Source organism: Carassius auratus, chromosome 46 (assembly GCF_003368295.1).
Source record: "Carassius auratus strain Wakin chromosome 46, ASM336829v1, whole genome shotgun sequence".
Lineage (NCBI taxonomy): Eukaryota > Metazoa > Chordata > Actinopteri > Cypriniformes > Cyprinidae > Carassius > Carassius auratus.
The window spans coordinates 13,812,982-13,832,103 of record NC_039288.1 but is presented as its reverse complement, the minus strand read 5'-3'; the positions used below and the strand labels follow the sequence as shown (position 1 = coordinate 13,832,103).

The window sequence follows — 19,122 nt, the reverse complement described above, 5'->3', positions numbered from 1 at the left end:
ATCCCCCGCAAAGTCCCTCTGTTAAAAAAAAGGCATGTGCAGAAGAGGTTACAATTTGCCAAAGAACACATCAACTGGCCTAAAGAGAAATGGAGGAACATTTTGTGGACTGATGAGAGTAAAATTGTTCTTTTTGGGTCCAAGGGCCACAGGCAGTTTGTGAGACGACCCCCAAACTCTGAATTCAAGCCACAGTACACAGTGAAGACAGTGAAGCATGGAGGTGCAAGCATCATGATATGGGCATGTTTCTCCTACTATGGTGTTGGGCCTATTTATCGCATACCAGGGATCATGGATCAGTTTGCATATGTTAAAATACTTGAAGAGGTCATGTTGCCCTATGCTGAAGAGGACATGCCCTTGAAATGGTTGTTTCAACAAGACAATGACCCAAAACACACTAGTAAACGGGCAAAGTCTTGGTTCCAAACCAACAAAATTTATGTTATGGAGTGGCCAGCCCAATCTCCAGACCTTAATCCAATTGAGAACTTGTGGGGTGATATCAAAAATGCTGTTTCTGAAGCAAAACCAAGAAATGTGAATGAATTGTGGAATGTTGTTAAAGAATCATGGAGTGGAATAACAGCTGAGAGGTGCCACAAGTTGGTTGACTCCATGCCACACAGATGTCAAGCAGTTTTAAAAAACTGTGGTCATACAACTAAATATTAGTTTAGTGATTCACAGGATTGCTAAATCCCAGAAAAAAAAAATGTTTGTACAAAATAGTTTTGAGTTTGTACAGTCAAAGGTAGACACTGCTATTTTTTTGAACACACCCCTTTCAACTAATTGCCCAATTGCACAGCCTTAAGAGCGTGCATATCATGAATGCTGGGTCTTGTTTGTTTTCTGACAATCTACTGAACCTACTGGTAACTTGTTTGCCACGTAGCAATAAAAAATATACTAAAAACCTTGATTATTCTGGTTAGTCACATTGTACTGCTATTATTTTGAACAATACTGTACATCAATGCAAAGCTTATTTATTCAGCTTTTAGTTGATGGTATAAATCTCAATTTCAAAAAAGATGTACCCTTATGATTGGTTTTGTGGTCCAGGGTCACACATTTGCTTTGCAATGCCTTCAGAGTGAATCATCAGAGTGACGCTAATGCTGCTGGCACCCAAGACCGCCAGATTTAGGCTAAGGTCATGTGACCTCTGCATGAATAGCTTTTGTGCGGCAAGCAGGGGGTCCCATCTTTAGTAGCTCTTTGACCCAGATATGATCTAATGGACAAGGGAAGTTTAGACAGTGAAGGACTGAATGGTGGCCGTGGTCTTCTCAAACCCCTCGATTGTGTTCCCAGCTAAGCCGAGCCTGCGGGCGCGAGCGGGCCCAGCCACAGCCGGTGGACGACCTCCAGCAGATGAATTTGCAAAACATGTAACAGCCTACAAATGCCACTTGAAGCCATTTGTTATGACTGCGCCTGCCAACATTCCGTTCTTGGTTGATGATAAAATTCCTCTGGCACTGGAAACCTACTGTGTGCACTCAAAATGCAGACTGTATTTAATATTACAGATACCAGTGAAACTCAGGATCATGTGATGATGTCCATAACATCAGCAGTGCCTTAAATACATTACATGGCCTTAGAAGCCCTCTGCTGGTCAAAGTTGATTGCAAACATCCAGGGTCAATGGTTGTGTTATTGTAACTGAAATACAATTATGATAATATTGATTTGTTTTATTTCCATAAAGAGTGGCATTGGTCAAACTGTTGTTCCTCATAAAACAGGAAGTTTGATATCTCTAATTCAGGACTGTGGTGTGCTGGCAGGATGGAGAGATGTAGCCACATTGATTATTGGGATCAATGCTCCCATTTACTGTCTAACTGATTTCTTTTTTCTTTAATTATGTAGGGTGTCGATGGCATTTATCAAATCACCCCCGGCCTGCTGAGCGCATTCCCAGTGAGGTGAAAATCTTTACAATTAGTTCATTTAGTGTCACAGGCTCAACCGCCCTTGGGCTGAACGAGAGGGGAAAGAATAGAGACACGGTCAAACATCTTCTCAAGACATAGAAACATAGACACTTTACAAGAGGTTTTCATTTCAACAAAAGAAATGCATATTTTTTCGCGGTACTACAGATTTGAACAGGATAACAGAAGTGAAACTGAATGAAGGCTATTAAGCTAAAGGATGGATTTTGTTTCCATGAATACATAAAAAAACACACAAATATGGTTAAAGTAAATATTGTTTCAGTATGATTTTAATGCTTTTGATAAGAATCTTATGCTCTCCATTTATAATTAAAAAAAACAGGAAAAACAGTAATACTGTGAAATATTACAACTTAAAAGAACCGTTTTCTATTTTAATATATTTTAAAATATAATTTAGTTCTTTAAAAAGAACCACTTTTAAAATAAATATTTTGTAACACTATAAATGATTTTACTGTCACTTGATTAATTTAATGTGTCCTTGCTGAATAAAAGAACAAACTAATTAAAACAAATAAGCCTACTGACTTCTGAACGGTAGTTTACTGTATGTCAGTGCGATTAATCAAATGCAGGAAGATTTTTTTTTCTTAATATTGGAACACTCAGGCACAGTACACTGCTGAAGGTTTTGATTTGCTTTTTCACAGTGAGTTGTATTTAATATATGTATTTATTTATATGTATATATTTTGTGTAAGTCTTTCGGAAAAGTTTCCATTGGCAGAGAAAAAATAAACAAGATATCTTATCATAATGTATTTAAAATCTATTTTTTTATTATAATTTTTTTTTTTTACTTTTTTTAGTTTACTGTTGTAAAAAGGGAGTATCATACTTGCAGTCACACTGTTGTACTGAATATGAGAAGACAGTGATATTATAACATGTATGTTGTATGTTTTTCAGAGACGGCTGTTTGAAGAGCTTTTATCTGGTAAGAACAGTAGTTGAAAGCACATTTATCTTCAGTGATGCTCAAGTTATTCTCTTGCGAGATAACAATCACATTACCAGCACTTAAACTACGTCAAACACTGCATTTACATTAAGCAGTGAGACAGAATTGGCGCCTTCCCTATTGTGACCTACATCTGCGGTCAGACATTTTGCCAGACGGACCACAGTGTGCCTAAAGTGATGCTGTAGGCCAACACGGTGAGCAGGTAGACGCGGAACAGCAGGATGTCCAGCACGTACCCCACCTGCAGCCACTCCTTAGCGATCTCCCTGCTCTCATTCTTCTTCTCCATGAACTGACGGATGGTGGTGATCTCGCGAAGGATGCCGTCCATGACGGGAGACCCGCTGTCCCGTATGGACAGCCCCAAACCAATGTTTCTCTCAGGGTCTTTGGGTCCCTCGCAGCTGTGATGGTTGCAGTGGACCGCTTAAAGAATCACAGGAGAATCTCAGAACTCGTTTCATCTGTGAAAACTGGCCACCTACAGCACATTTACTAAGCTCCACCCCCTTTGGTACTGTTGCAAAGTCAAGCTTTACAGATCACCCGGTAGGGATGGATATTTGCTGAATCATTTCTGTGAAGGTAATTTAACAATTATGCAAACAAACTTGACTTGCATTATGAAAAGACTAGTGATTCCTTGTTTGATCATTTAGTTATTTTACATTTGATTTAATTATTAGCATTAGCATGGACTGCAACAGCTGCTAAGGTAGGATTGGTCCAAAGGGTTAGTTACCTGTGTTCATGTTGTTTTCTTTGTATTGTGGCAGGTCGGATCCCTGCGTGAGGTTCGAGCAGAACTTCTTGTTTCGGATGCAGAGCAGCATCGTGATCTTCTCCAGCACCAGGTGTTTGACCCACTGGGGCACACGAGACTGCAGATCCTGCTTGTGCACCAGCCTCACGATCAAAACAGACTCGGTCAGACTGATGACCAGCAGTGCCATGCAAACCACAAAGTACACGCCTACACTCAAACACACAGACATAACATATGCTTACATCCAATGTTTCTTCTCATTTGTGTGTGCACAAATCATACTATTACTGGACAGAACCATAGACTGTATCAGATCTTTGCAGTGCTCACTGTCATTCTGCACAATGAATGTCTATAAGAATTAAAAATAAAAGTTGAATGTTCTGTTATACAGTGCTCAGAAATGCTATATTACACCTTTCAAAGGTTAGGGGTTGGTAAATTTTAAATGATTTTGAAAGATAACACTGTCACAAAGGCTGCATTCATTTAAACAAAAATAGCCAAAACAGTAATATGGTAAATATATTTAAAATGCAATTTATTCTTGTGATGGCAAAGTGATTTTTCAGCACCCATTACACCAGTCTTCGGTGTCACATGATCCTTCAGAAACTATTTTAATATGCTGATCTGGTGCTCAAGAAACATTTAAAAACAGTATATTAACCCTAATATTTTTATGGAAACTGTGCATTTTTTTTCATGAATAGAAATCAGGTTTTGGAAGACAAAAAATACTGTACAAGTCAATTTTGATCAGTTTTATGCATCCTTACTAAATAAAAGTAAAAAGTAAACATTTGTTTTTGCAGACCCCAAACATTTGAAAGGTGTTATTTTATACAGCATTAACTAAAGACAGAAATATATATATATATATATATATATATATATATATATATATATATATATATATATATAAACAGTGTAGTCCAAAACACCTCTGACCAATTGATTTAATAATTTTATAATATAATTTTATAATGATTTAATAATTTTTCCTGAAGCAGGAAATACTGATAGAAGAAAATGCTGATCATCTATACAGAGTCACATAATCTGTCACAAATTTGCATATTTGATTAGTGACTTAGAAATAGTGTACAATTTTAAATATTTTCTTGTTCAAAATATTTCTCTGTTGTAAATGTGTCAAATCGTAAAGCATTCATTCCCTGGTTTAAACTGGATTTTGAATCCCAGATTTTCATTGTGCTCTCAAACCCAACTGTATATATTTATGCTAACTGTTTCAGCTTGATGATTGGCTGAGTTACCCAGAAGTCACGCATTCCTGTTATTTTTCTGTATTGTTGTATTCTGTATTTACTTGTTTTGTTGAGTTATATCAGTATATTGTTATGAATTAATTTACACAATATGCTGATATGCTGAGAACTTAAGAATACAAAAAACTAAAAAAATAATGCACGCTCTCTGTGAGCCTTATTGTGTTTGAAAGCATTTTTGCAATCGCATTTGAACTTGAAACCTCTGTGGTGATCTAGGCTGCTCTCCTTATCTCTCAAATTAATCAGCACTATGTATTTCCGCACAAGCTTCCTCACAGCTGCGGTTCCATACTGAAAATCAATGGTTGACTTCAGTTGAAATACTCAAGAAAGGTTTTTTGCCTTCTGACTGTGGATGTGCAACATCAGAAATGCAGCCAGCAGAAAGGAAACTGTACTGAATCACACCACTTTCTAAAAACATCAAAAACCTTTTTATCTAAGGACATTTAAAAGTGTCTAGATGTCGTAGACTAAATCACACGTCACCTTTGACACAATAATAAGATTCCTTGATCAGGAAGTAAAGAATGATTGAGTATTTTCTCTTTTTTTTAATGCATCAGGTCATGTTCTGTGAATCAGAAAGACCTCATTACCAATGAGAGGGGTCCCTATGGCAGTCGCTGGCAGAGTGTCAGAGACGATGATGAGAAAGACGGAATAGCCCAAGAGCAGGGTGATCTTGAAGGATACTCTCTCTCCACTGTCTGGGGGCAGGTAGAACCCAACGATGTCCATCACCATCAGGAATATACTGGGCAACAAGAGGTTGACTGTATAGAACAGAGGTCTGCGTCGGATCACAACCTGGCGATAAATGAAAGATGCATTTCGTCGTTGCAATAATGTTGATCTTTCATTTCACTGGGGCACTAATTTAAAACTGCTTTCCAAAAGAAATGTGACCAGACATTTGGACCATGTGCATTTTTTAGTGGTGCACTGCTATTCAATCGTTTGGGGTCAAAATGTTCTCTTAAATGTTATTTAAAATGTAATTGATGAAAATGCAGAATTTTCAGTCTTTACTCCAGTCTTCAGTGTCACATGATCCTTCAGAAATCATTCTGATATATGATCTGGCCTATTATGAATTCTTATTATTATTAATGTTTTTAAAAACAGTTATGCTGCTTACTATTTTATAAAAAACTCGAAGCTCAAAAAAAACACCATTTATTTTAAATAAATAAATAAAAAATTACATTATAAAAGGTCTTTATTGTCACTTCTTGTCAAGTATGTAGAGTAAATTGTTAATGTATTTTAAGACCTGGAAGTGTTGTAGATGTTGATGTAATATTGCTATATTTATCTGCTAATGCATGTTGATCTGTAGCTAATTTTTAATTGGAATTATAGCTCACTGTTAGACAACACTCCTCTAAACAATAATACAAAGCTAATGCAATTTGTTTAATAAAGTCAATAAGACTTCTGTTAGACCTGACTGTAAAAAGCTTTTTGTGTGTATCCCTGACATTTTTCATTTGCAAATGTGTGCCATGGCTCAATTTGGCATTATTATGTTACTCACATGGAACTTCATTTCGGCGTAGTAATCATCATTATCTATGCTGAACTCATTGTATACGGAGAGGACGTGAAGCAGCTCCCATTCTCCCTGGTTCATGAACACACTCTTGTCGTTCATTACTTCCTCAGGGGTTCTCATTAGTGTGATGTTGATGTCTTTAGCTACGGGATGAGATAAGGTTAAAGGTCAGTTCATTCGGCTTTCAGGGAAAGGTATGGCGTTTCTTTTTCTTGTGCTTGAATCATTTACGCATCATTTTTCTTTGTCTGTATTTTAATAAGCTTTTATGCTTAAGTTTCATCAATGATTTAAGATCACATGTCTCAAAATCCTTTTAGACTTGGATTCTGTGTGTAGGAGCTCCATTTTGTCACTGATGACACTGAATGATGATCTCTCTTCGAGCTTCCTGAGATGTGTGTACGTACTTGTGTGCAGCCAGCTCTGGAAAGTCAGGCTACATTTTTGGACATCATAAGGAAAGTTGTAGATGTTGAGGGAGCAGGCGGTCACCACTTGGATAGGCTTATAGTTACGAACAAGCCCAGTATGGCCTACGTAGACGTAAGGTATATCTGGAGACTTTCCTACATCCACACTGCAGAGAACAGAGAGGGAGCAAGCAGACAAACGATTCAAGTTCAGATAAAATAAATCAACAAAAATCTGGTGGATATCCATAATGGTGCAATCTTCTATGAAGATGATAAAGGACAGGCTAGCTATGAAGAGCATACTAATCATTCAAAAATAATTCTATAATTAACGTTTCAGCTATCTCATTATGTCAAGTCTACTTACAATTCATTGATAAGAATATCTGGAACCCAGATGTTGGCAGTGGGAATGGAAATCTGTTCAACGTCATCAAATTTTTCGGGATCCCACACAAGGAACTCATCCGTCCATTGCTTTTGAGGTGAGAGAAATGTCGAGTACAAACAAACAAAAAAGTCTCATTAGCATTAAGTCGGGCACGTAACTGTTCTTGTTTAAAGCGGAGACTTAAAGGCACAAAATTTAAATTTTCGCCACTAGAGGACACGTGTTCAAAACAAACAAAAGTGTAGTTTGATGGCTGTGACGGAGTGTGGAATCGTGGGAATTAACGTCTTCACCCCCAAAGCCAATGCAATCTGATTGGACTCGGGCAGAAAGCATGTTCACGGATAAGTTAATGATTTATTAATGTAGTAGAATGAAGCGGGTGAGACAAAAAAAAAGCTGTCAAAGCGAAACAAGGACGCCGAACGAGCGCAACAAGTGGCTCAAAAGCAGTTTAGTTTTTATTATGCAACAGTCGACCGCTTATGCTCCTTCCGGTCGTGCATATTAGGCACTGTTTTTTCATACCACATACGTTTGGAAGTTCTGCTACTTTATGCGATTGTCACCATTCTAATAAAACGCACATCATAAAGCGTCTTTGGTGATTCCAAATGTTTTATAAAAACAAAACCGGAAATTTAGGAAAATGACATCATTGGCAGGCGAGTTTTGATATTTTAATAAAAAAATATTACATATTGTGCCTTTAAAGCTGCAGTAGGACACTTTTGTAAATATATATTTTTACATATTTGTTAAACCTGTCATTATGTCCTGACAGTAGAATATGAGACAGATTATCTGTGAAAAAAATCAAGCTCCTCTGGCTCCTCCCAGTGGTCCTATTGCCATTTGCAGTTACAGACCGCTCCCTGTAAGAAATCAACCAATCAGAGCTGCGGTCCGTAACTTTGTTTGTGTTCAAAATGTAGAAAAATTTATATAATAAGTGAGTACACCATGAATCCATTTTCCAAACCGTGTTTTTAGCTTGTCCTGAATCACTAGGGTACACCTATAATAAGTATTTATATTCAGACTATTTTAGATTGCTTCGGGGGTACCGCGGCGGAGTAACCCAGTACCTTTGTGATTCTTCATAGACATAAACAGAGAGAAGTACGATGTTATTCCACAAGACGCAAACAGTTCTGTTTATTAACCGCTAGAGCGTCAAAAGTTCCCTACCGCAGCTTTAAAGAGCCAGTAAGATGAAAATTCTAAGCTTCCTATCACTGTTTATAAGTCCTGTACAATAGGTTTAAATCCATCCAAGGTTAAAAAACATTGTAATTTTGTCAAAATATCATTTTAAAATTACTTCAGTTCTCAGAGATCCCCAAACGGTACGCGCGAAGCTGTTCAAAAGATTCAGTTTCCTTAAACCCCATCTTTAGGTAGCATACTGTGTTCTGATTGGTCAACTAACATAGTCAGGTTTGATTGGTTGTTCCGCACACAACTTCACGGTAAACAATGTGTTAGCATCTTTTTGGGGTGAATTATGTCTTATTCCTCTCATCGCGAAGCAAACAGTCAAATAAAAAACTTGAACAGTCTCGCTGCTTTTTCTTCTGTGTGGGTGTATTCAAGCCGCGGGCTTCAGTTTGAATCTGAATAACGCGTTCAGCGCGGGGTCGTGGTCACATTAGATATAATGAAGGGAGACGTGAAAGATTGGACATCACATTGTTTTTATATGGATTACTTTATCACAGAATATCTGTTTTCGGCAGCACTTGTTCAGTGTTAAAGCAGACATGTCAAGCTTTCTATAGATATATCTCTCATGTCTCTTAGTTGAGTATTCACAGAGTTACACTTCATTTTAATGATGTGTTTGTAAATGAAGATCAGCACCGACTTTTTCGGGGTTATTAGGGGAAAATGACTCATAACGCGTATCCGCATTAATCGACTCCAGAGGGTTTTAACATATAACTGTTAGTGCTAGCGCGACATACTGATAAAACGCTTGGGACAAAACAAACACATAACTTCATAATCATACTTCGCGTTGTGATTCGGAGATGCTTGTTGGTCTAAATAAAGTTGGTAATGAACCCTCTTTTATGGCCAAACGCTTTGAAAATCCCACCTTGAACTCACCGAGATTAGAAAAGCAGTCATCAGTGAAATGCCATTGGTTCTTCTGATCTTCATTCTTTGGCAGTGAAAATAAAACAAACTTGCCTTTACAATTAAAAACACACTGTCTCCTCGACATGATGCTATCACACCAACCAGAGCGTCTGTGTGGGGGGGTGGGGCCATAGACAGTAAAAGAAATGGACACAGCGACCCCATTGGAACTCAACTGAGACAAGTGAAGCCCATTTTTAGCGTTTTTTAGCACTTCCGTTTCTGATGCGCAGACTCAAACGAAGCTTGACGACGTCAGCAACCTGTCTGCCAGGTGTAAATCTTCTAAGTGGCTGTGCGTGCAAACTGCCGTCGTTAATCTTGCAGAGACGGCGAGCTTGAGCGGGGAGTTCTTTGTCGTGAGTGAGCAGGAGTAAGTATTCTGATTAATTATTTTGTATAGTATTTTAAAATGTAACGCCAGTACGCCATATTAAGTTAATTGCCTGCGAGCTTCTCCTCCTGTCTGTACGGTAATGCGACAGAGAGACGAGTGGTTATGACGCAATCGTTAGCCTATTTTTTTACAAAAACTGTTGATACGGTGCCATAATGTAACATAGAAGGTAATGGAGCCCTTTATACATTCTCGTGTATCTTTAAAAATAAATAATGGACAAACGGAGTCTTTAAACGCCTCAGATGTAAAGTTATTCGCTGTCAAAGTGACGCCAAAATGAATGGGAGTCAATGGGAATGCTAACGCAAGTGAAGTTCTGCTATAAGATGGCAGCCCCCACCCGACTTCAACTTCCGGTCGACTTCCTTGCCGCCTGGGTGGGGCAGGTCAGAGACTCAGAGTTCCGTTTCTCCCAACATGGTAGGCGGAGATTATTATGCAAAGTGTCCCTAGTGACGTAAATAGAGATGGGCAAAAGGTTTGAAATCTATAACGACTCGTTTCAGCGATTCAGAGTCGACTCCTTACTTTAGAAGCCAATAACTTTATAAATCGTGTACTTTTTGGTTTAATTACTTTGCACATTGTTTATACTGATGGGCAGCTACATCATACACTGTAATACAGGTAATTTTTGATTTCCCATCTGTGTGGCTCTTTAAAGAGCAAACTAATTTCTTGAGGAAGCGGATTAATGTGCATGCTCTGTTTTTGATTCACTTAAACCGACTCTTGAGTCATTCGTTCGGAAATCAAACGATGCTCTTTGCTTTTTACATTTATGATTCACTAAGAAGAAAAAGATAATAGATAAAATAATTAGTTTTACATTTAAACTAACTACGCAATATTTGCTGATACAGAGAAAAAGCACTGGATTGTATGAATAATTTGTTCTGGAATCGGACACTGCATTGTTTGCGCTGCACGTTCTTGATTCAATAAAGATCCGGCTCATAAGAGTCATTCTTTCGGGAATCGGACCAGTGTCCTGCTGTACTTTCAGAAGCAGTATTGCGGGGAATTGTAATACGTTAAAAACAGTCACATAGATGCTGTCGGTTATTTAATATTACATAATTCTATTATTTTTCACCAACATACCTGTCTGTACCACACATATGTTGTCAAGACCTGGTTCTTCTCATCCTGTGTGGCACAGAAATATGTACAAAAGAATAAATGCAAAAAATCTTGATCAACAGACAGTTAGTTTACATATTTAATAGACTTTTGAGACCTCTACCCACCACATTGAGAATCGCATAAACCATTAGGTCAATGGCCACTGTCGTTGACTGCCTCCAGTCCCGCACAGGTCGAACTCCTTTCTTATATCCGGCACTTAAAAACTCATTTAGTCTAACCAGAGTGGCATTGGCGAAACGCCCAGTGTTATTGCTCAGCTTCTTCACTACACCAGACAAAAGAATAGCCACTTATCACTTTTACTTCAGCTTCAGCGTTTAAATTTTAAGCTATCAGGTACAAGTGAAAGCATATTAATTCACAGCAATATACTGATATATTCAAAAACTTGCAAAGATAGCATTTTGTGATATTAGAATGCACCTCCTATGGCCAAAAAGTCATATTGCTGTCTACATTGGCAGTTCACTAGGATTTGAGACACAGCCTTTGAGGTATTTTAATGTGAAAGTACAGCATTTCTTTGTTTGAAAGCTCAAACGCAAGTTGTTCTTATAACCGAAGACAACATTTAAGTATAAGAAAAGTTACCTGAGCAAGTCTCCACCGCCCCATACAAGCAAATGAAGAGCGCTGTCCAGAGTGCTGAACATTTCATTGTGCTGAGCTGTTTTGGTGTTGCTCTAGGATCTTCTCGCAGGCTTCTAGCCTGGGGCTGCTTCCGTCCAGTGATGCACCCTGAGCTCCATTAGTTATCTTTGAGCTTTCCATAAGCACGCATACTGTCATTACAGCACTTAGTCCACCCTCCCTCCTCTATATGATCATCCCACAGCCTAGGCAGGTCCTGAGCACTTCAGCTTGTCCCAAGAGATAAAACGGAAAGAATGAACTATTTAAGCTTTGTGTACTATTTAAAAGTTCACTGAAAGAGAACTATTTCTTGTAAACATCATCTTTTATTAGGCCTAGATATCACATTAAAAATGGAGTACGGAGGCAATGGGGTATTTATTTGTTTAATATTTTAAAAGCAACAGGATAAACAACATTAACATTGTAAAAGCAATGATAATTCAAATTGTTTCCCCCTCCCACTAACTCAGCAGCAGACGGTGTATGAATTACAGATACCTTTGACATTTCATGGGTCATATTTCACCACCAAGTTCAAGTCTATTTCCATGAGTACTTAGACTACTACATTAAACTGTGATCTAATACTTCACCCAGCCATGATGAGACTTAATTAGCCCGGCAATAGGCAGGTGATTAGATTTGCGTCAGGAAAATATTATCAGAATTTTGATGAGGAATTGGATTAGGGGTTTTTTTTTTTCTTCTTTTTTTTTCTGACTTAACTGGAAGCTCTGAGAAGCGATGTAATGAAATGTACTATAATGATAGTGATGTGAAGGTGATTGTGGTTTATTATTCGGTAAGGAAACTGGAGCTTAATATACAGGATGATAATGTTACAGTTCAGTTAGGGGCATATAAATATAAGTTCATTCTCATGATATTTTAAGTGTGATTTTTCAAATAATGCTCAAATAATCTGGCTCTTAAAATTACATTTGTTTGTGTAAACGTAGTAAAATTGATTCCGATATATTTAAATCACATTTCATGTTTGAATTTAATAACCAGTTCATTTAGTTAAAAGAGGATTTTTAACTGTTTTATTATTCAGGACACACACACACACACACACACACACATATATATATATGAATATATATGAACATCTTGAACATCATGAACATACGCGTTAAATAATAGATACAATTGCCATACCTTTATAGAATATCTATATATTTATTTACTAAAAAGCAATCTCACGGTTTATGAATGTTGGGGGGGGGGGGGATATTTTAGTGAGACAGTACCTTGTCATCAACAGCAACAATTAAAAAAAAACATTTGAGTGTGTTTTAGTGAAAAGAAGAGAAGCACAGAAGAGAAAGAAAATATACAAATACAAATTTGTACATTAATTTGTTTTTCTTTATTCTGTGCCAGACATTCACATACAACACAAAGGCTACTTGCTAGCAGCTAGTAATTATAATTATTCCGTTACTGAAAGAAAGTCAATCTACTGAAGAAAGTCTGAATTAATGTTAATAGTTGGTATCAAATTCTATTAATTATACTTTAGTTAAACATTAAAACTGAAACTGTAGTTGTGAAATATGTTACTTTGTTGCAACTTTCTCCATCCCCTCTACCTCCGTTTTTAACTTTCTTTTCTCATTACGCCTCTTTTTCCCTACCACTTCCATTAGACTTTCAGGCAGAGCTCCAGTCACCCCAGTGCAGCAGCAGAGTCATGACAAAGACGAACACAAGTAACAGGTACAAGCTGAAGAGGAGCTTGTCCACTTTCAGGCACAGTTCCACCCAGTAGAACTGTGAACTGCCCTCATTGTCCTCCTCCTGAAGGTACAGTCTGAGAGACATCACCTCCTGCAGGATCTTCTCCAGTGGAAAGTCACTGTTTGAGACTTCTGTCAGGGAGAACAGGTCTGGCTCTGGAGAGAGATCAAACTCATAGCCTGAATCAGAGAGAGGACACAAATATTAAAAGAATAAGTAACCTTAAAATTAAAATATGCTGAAAATGTACTCATCCTCAGGCCATGTAGATGAGATTGTTTCTTTATTGGAACAGACTGGAGAAATTTAGCTTTACATCACTTTCTCACCAAAGGTTTCTCTGTAGTGAATGGGTGCCATCACAATGAGAAGCCAAACAGATGATAAAAACATAAAAATAATCCTACAACATTAAGGAATTCCAACTTTAAATCATCACTTCTGGCCGAAATGCAAGCCCATTAACCAGTGCTTTTTCCAGTGAAAAAGTCCATCTCTTGTTGTCTTCTCACATCAAAATCCACTGACATATTTGTTTAGAACTGTTTTTGTTTGTAAACAGTCCTTGATCTGTGCATAGTTCTTTTTTGATTCACACAAGACAACCTCTTTGCTAGAATTGGAAAGCATCTGAATTTAATCAAATAAAATAAAAATGTGTTTATTATAAACATGCAACTCATGTTCATTCACTATATAGGATCCATTGGTGAAGTGCCCTAATGCTACATTTCTCCAAATCTCTTCAGATGAAGAAACAAACCCATATAAATCTTGACTGGCTTAAGGGTGAGTTCATTTTCGGCAAATTTTCATGTTTTGGTGAACTAGTGCTTTAAGCCATTTAGAAGCATGTGTATGTGACAGTTATATCTATACTACTGTAAATTTGATATAACAGGGAAGTATATTATATTAAAGCAGCCGCAAAACACAAAATTGTACACTTAAATGTGCACAACAATACAGTGATATTAATACTAAAATCCTTCAGACTGTAGGTCATTTTCACTACAGTCAGTAATGAGGAAGCAAGTATACAAGTGTGTTTGTATGAAACATTAAAGAGAGTGAATTCGTGGTGTGATATGAGAGACATGAAAGGAGCGCCAAGCAGTCCAGTCTACAGAGTATCATTGGACGAGGATAAGTAGCCTACCGACTTTAGAGTTTAATATCCATTTAGAGGTGAGAATCATAAAGGGAAAAAGGCGGGTCAAGTTTTAAATCAAGTGCATATATCCCACTGCAAATTCTATGTATAACATTATAAGTGCAAAAAGTGTATTTTGACAGTTGCTATAGACTATTGTGGAGCAGCAGAGAGAAAAACAAACAAACAAAGTCCAGCTAAAAGGAACAAATATACCACATGGGAGTTTGCTCTCTATGTGTTTTCTGATTTCAGCACAGTTCGAGAGGTCCCGCCTCTTGAATTTTAATTTTTCAATGCACTTTACATTCACTATATATGCTTTGTGATACTTTAGTTACTGCTGCGTTTCTATTTGAATTGCACTGTTTGGGTCATATATCTTCAGGACTTACTGAATGGATGATGGTGCATCACTTTAGCAGAACATTTAGCAATCCCCTGTGAAATCAATGGATTTACCGCAGAATGCAGTGATTGATCAATCAGAATCAAGCACTCCTGAGAGCCATTTAATAATTAATGATATCCTGAAATTAGCAATAATTTACAGTTCGTCCGTTACATAAATGGATGAATGTTGTAAAAACTTTGTTCCTAACTAATTTCAAAGTTTAGAACCTGATTGTAAACGGGTACTATGATAAATGGATAATATTTTCTCTCCTACCCCCAGATTGCTTCATATCATCCAGTGTCTTTACTGATGTGAAAGCGCTCTCAGTACAGCTCTTATCCGTTGAGACGTATTTGTCTAGTAAGCTGGCAGATATGGACATCTCCTTGAATTCTTTGTCACTGTAATACAAAAGCTTCACTGCGAAAATGGACATTGCCAAACTCAGCACCTGCAGCGCCATGCAGACAGCGAAGAAGGTCCCTGTGGCAAAAAGAGCAGACATTATTGTTAGTAAGGTGAGGTTGCTGTCCGTCAAAGTCTTGTTTATACAGTAGGTGAACATTGTAATTAGGAAGAGCTCTGGCTGTACTATACCAATGAGTGGTGTTTTAATAGCGGTAGCAGGGATTTCATCCATCATATTGACTCTGATTACAGTGTAGCCCAAGAGAATGCTGGTCTTGAAAGTGATGCGAGTGCCACTGGTCAGAGGCAGATAGAAGCTGGTGACATCCACCACCATGAGGAAGATGCTCGGGATGAGCAGACTTACCACGTACAGTAGGGGGCGCCTGCGGATCAGCACCTTCAGAGAGGGACAGAAAGGCTAGAATTGAATGCTCTCTCTCTCTGGGTGATATTTATTCCATTACTTGCCCTAAGAGAAATGAGCTCACAGAGCAGTCTGAGATGGCTGTGTCTAAAGGGGAATTACATAACAAGCTTAAGCCTTCTCCCCATTTCCTGGATTTGCTAAATCAGTCCAATTTCTCATTCTAGAACTGAAATAGTTTTCCCACACCTCAGCTCCCCCTGAGAACCCAGATTCTTGAGTGTCTTGATCAACCTCACCTCCACGGAGCTATTTCTTCTCACTGTCCCTCATCTGGATCAGGACCATCCATTTCACTTTCCTTATTTAAGGCTACTTAAGCTTTCACAGTACAACAAAAAGCAATTTCATACTGACTTAAACATGTTCCCCACCTATTTGGCCAATGAGTAAAAACACAAATATGGATCCCTAAATGGCTTCGGCAATGAGCCACAGAGCACAGGTAATCAAAGTACACAGCTGTTTCCATGGTGTGCGCATCTTCGTGGAACCGGGTGGATTGCCCATGAGCTTTGAGCTATTGGCCCATTCCTCCCACCGAACACGATGCTCATTGATCAAATGCCAGAAAGACAGTCTCATTATCATCATCCTTTCTGTGTGCTGTCTGCCGCTAAGCCCCATCTATTAGCTTTAGTGTGACTCCACTAACAGCCACGCAAAGGTTGGAGAAGGGTTGTGACGCATGTCAGACTGCCGTCAATACTCTAGCATGTCTGGCCTACTTTTATGTGCCTAATGTCTCAGTCAGGGTCCAAAATGGACATGGATTTGTGCAGGGATTAGGTTCTGTCCATCGGTTGTAGAGTATATGGGGGCAGATCTCACAGTGAGCTTGCGGTTGATTGTAAGAAAGGGATGCAGTTTTAAGCAAGTTAAATGTTTGGAGAGGTCTGACCTATTTGACCTATTTTAGCCCGCTGTTTCACAAGAAGGTCGCTTTATGATGTCATCACAAAATATAAACTATATTATGGCTATAGTAAGTCCAACTTTATCTGCATGCATACAGTATTTTCACATAAAGCGATATAAACTATATAGCAAATCTTAGCTGTGTGATTGTCATCGCAGAATGCAAACCACATTATCACCCATCTCTAATTTAAATGTGACTTTGAAATATTGTGTTTTGTGAAACACACTATATAGATAAACTGATCTTGAAAACTTGAAATGTAAAACTGCCACTGAATGTAATTTGTAATTATCGAATAAGTTGAGTATTATTCCTCACATTAAACTGAATCTGTGCGTAGTCTCTATCCTCTATATTCAGTATCCAGTAGTGAGAAGGGACGGACAGCAGCTCCCATTCACCATCATTCATGAATTCTCTTGTGTCATTGGCGATTTCCTCAGCAGGCCTCCACAGAGCTAAATCCACTTCATTCACTGCCGGAGAAACACATCAACAGTTCATTGTTTATAGTACAATTATGTGTTTATGTTGGCAGAGTATTGGGAAAATATGTCAGCTTTTAAAAGATTCTAACCAGGGCTGATCAAAAACACTAATCACAGCAACCCTCATTATACGGAGGCCAGCTTGTTTGCAAAGGAGTAAAAGCACACGCTGTGTATGAGTGAGCAATTTACCTGAGTGGAGCCAGCTGCGAAAGGTCAGAGTGCAGTTCTGCTTGTCAAAGGGAAAGGCATAAATCTCCAGGTGACAGGCTGAGACCACCTGGATGGGTTTGTAGTTTTTTACTGTTCCTGTGCAGTTGACATAAACATATGGGATGACTGGGGATTTGCCAACATCGACGCTGGAGAGATAGGAAGACATATGATGCACTGGAAGTATAGCTCAGCAAAATTCATTCACATGACACAAAATGAGCTTGTGATTTGGGCGGGAGAGATGCATCTATCCTGTACATACAATTCACTTATGATGATATCAGGGACCCAGATGGCATCCGAGGACAGCGATATTTCAGTGATTCCATCAAACTCTTCAGGATCCCAAACAAGAAACTCATCGTTCCATATCTGAAACATTAGAGAGATGTGGTTTACTGTTACCACCTAGCAGGACCCATGAGAAAGATTCAGATCTCTCAAATATCAAACATTACAAAATCTGATTATTGTGTATGTGTTTCTTTGCTGGATCAGTCTCGTAAAGATAAAATTAAATGTGTTTTATAAAACCTGCTCATTCATGGTATTCTTCCTTTATTGGAATAACTGTTTGTAAGACATGCTGTTTATGGGGGCACCCAGTGTTATTGTGTAAAATGTATATACCGGTCCATTGATAATATCCAGAATTAAATATCTGGATAAAAATCAAAGGACAGAAGCTTTGATTTCAAGAGGTTACAGTGCAAAAACTTTTTTTAAAACAGCCATGGAGTTCAGACTAATCTGAATAAAGTATGTCAGGGATATGCAACTATGCTGCGCAATTCATTCAATTATGAATTGTTACCACTAATTAGACAAATTTATTGATACCAACTTGGCGATACCAAATGCTGGTGGTCACTTTCTGAGTCTGTCCATCCTGTGAAACGACATGCATAAAATTACTTGATTTTATTGACATGTAAACACACTTTTACAACTGTACAATACATTTATTTGGTAAAAAACTTCTAACTGTAAACATTCCTGTGCGCTGCATGTAAAATAGCTTGGCATGAAAGTTTGTTCATTGTATATTGTATATTAAAAAAAAAACAAGTACAAGTAATCTCTTCAAAGGTTGAAATGTACTTACCACGTCTAGGACAGATTGGATTATAAGGTCAATGTAAACAGTAGTTGGTTTGGTCCAGTTCTGGACAGGCCGAACTCCACAATTGTATTTGCAAAGCAGTAACCTGGTGAGATGGTTAAGAGCAGATCCCTTTGGTTTCTCTGGAACTAACTCAGTCTGTGTAATAACTGTACAGAAATGTTAATCAGTGCAGATCTTGCTGGACTTGGTTAAGTTAGAATTATCTGTATGTTTCGATAGTATATGGAATTCAGTCTCATTCATACTACAGCATAAAGTTCACAGTAAATGTCTTTCACTGAAAAATAGCTTTTTTAAATAGTCTTAAAATGTTGTTTTGAATGTTAAATGTTCATGCAAATAGCTATAACTAAATGATTGTATAATTGATGCAGTACAAACAAGAAGAAGCACTGGACTTACCTGACAGTAACAAAGAGAGCAAGAGGATGGAACTCATCCTGACAGTTAATAAGAAAACTACAAATGTATTCCAATTAGTTTGCACTGCCTTTGTCCCAGCTTTTAAAATGTTACCCGAAGTGTGTTTTATTCCAGTGAAAT

At 37.9% G+C, this 19,122-nt stretch overlaps 2 protein-coding genes across 2 annotated transcripts; both read right to left on the bottom strand.

The window, feature by feature from the left end:
- Positions 1-2,434: 2,434 nt before the first annotated feature.
- Positions 2,435-11,753, bottom strand: LOC113064304 (5-hydroxytryptamine receptor 3A). The gene is made up of 9 exons (XM_026234999.1): positions 11,655-11,753; positions 11,165-11,328; positions 11,019-11,063; positions 7,346-7,455; positions 6,973-7,142; positions 6,545-6,705; positions 5,604-5,814; positions 3,686-3,916; positions 2,435-3,369 (listed from the first exon to the last, which is right to left on the bottom strand). Exons 1-9 carry the CDS (start codon positions 11,719-11,721, stop codon positions 3,080-3,082), a joined length of 1,449 nt encoding a protein of 482 aa, XP_026090784.1. The 5' UTR covers positions 11,722-11,753; the 3' UTR covers positions 2,435-3,079.
- A 1,386-nt stretch (positions 11,754-13,139) lies between these two features.
- LOC113063679 (5-hydroxytryptamine receptor 3B-like) lies at positions 13,140-19,018 on the bottom strand. Its single transcript, XM_026234013.1, has 9 exons — positions 18,982-19,018; positions 18,559-18,725; positions 18,298-18,342; positions 17,716-17,825; positions 17,430-17,599; positions 17,068-17,225; positions 15,590-15,800; positions 15,266-15,475; positions 13,140-13,621 (listed from the first exon to the last, which is right to left on the bottom strand). The coding sequence occupies exons 1-9, from the start codon at positions 19,016-19,018 to the stop codon at positions 13,356-13,358; spliced, it is 1,374 nt and encodes a 457-aa protein (XP_026089798.1). The 3' UTR covers positions 13,140-13,355.
- Between the last annotated feature and the right edge of the window lie 104 nt (positions 19,019-19,122).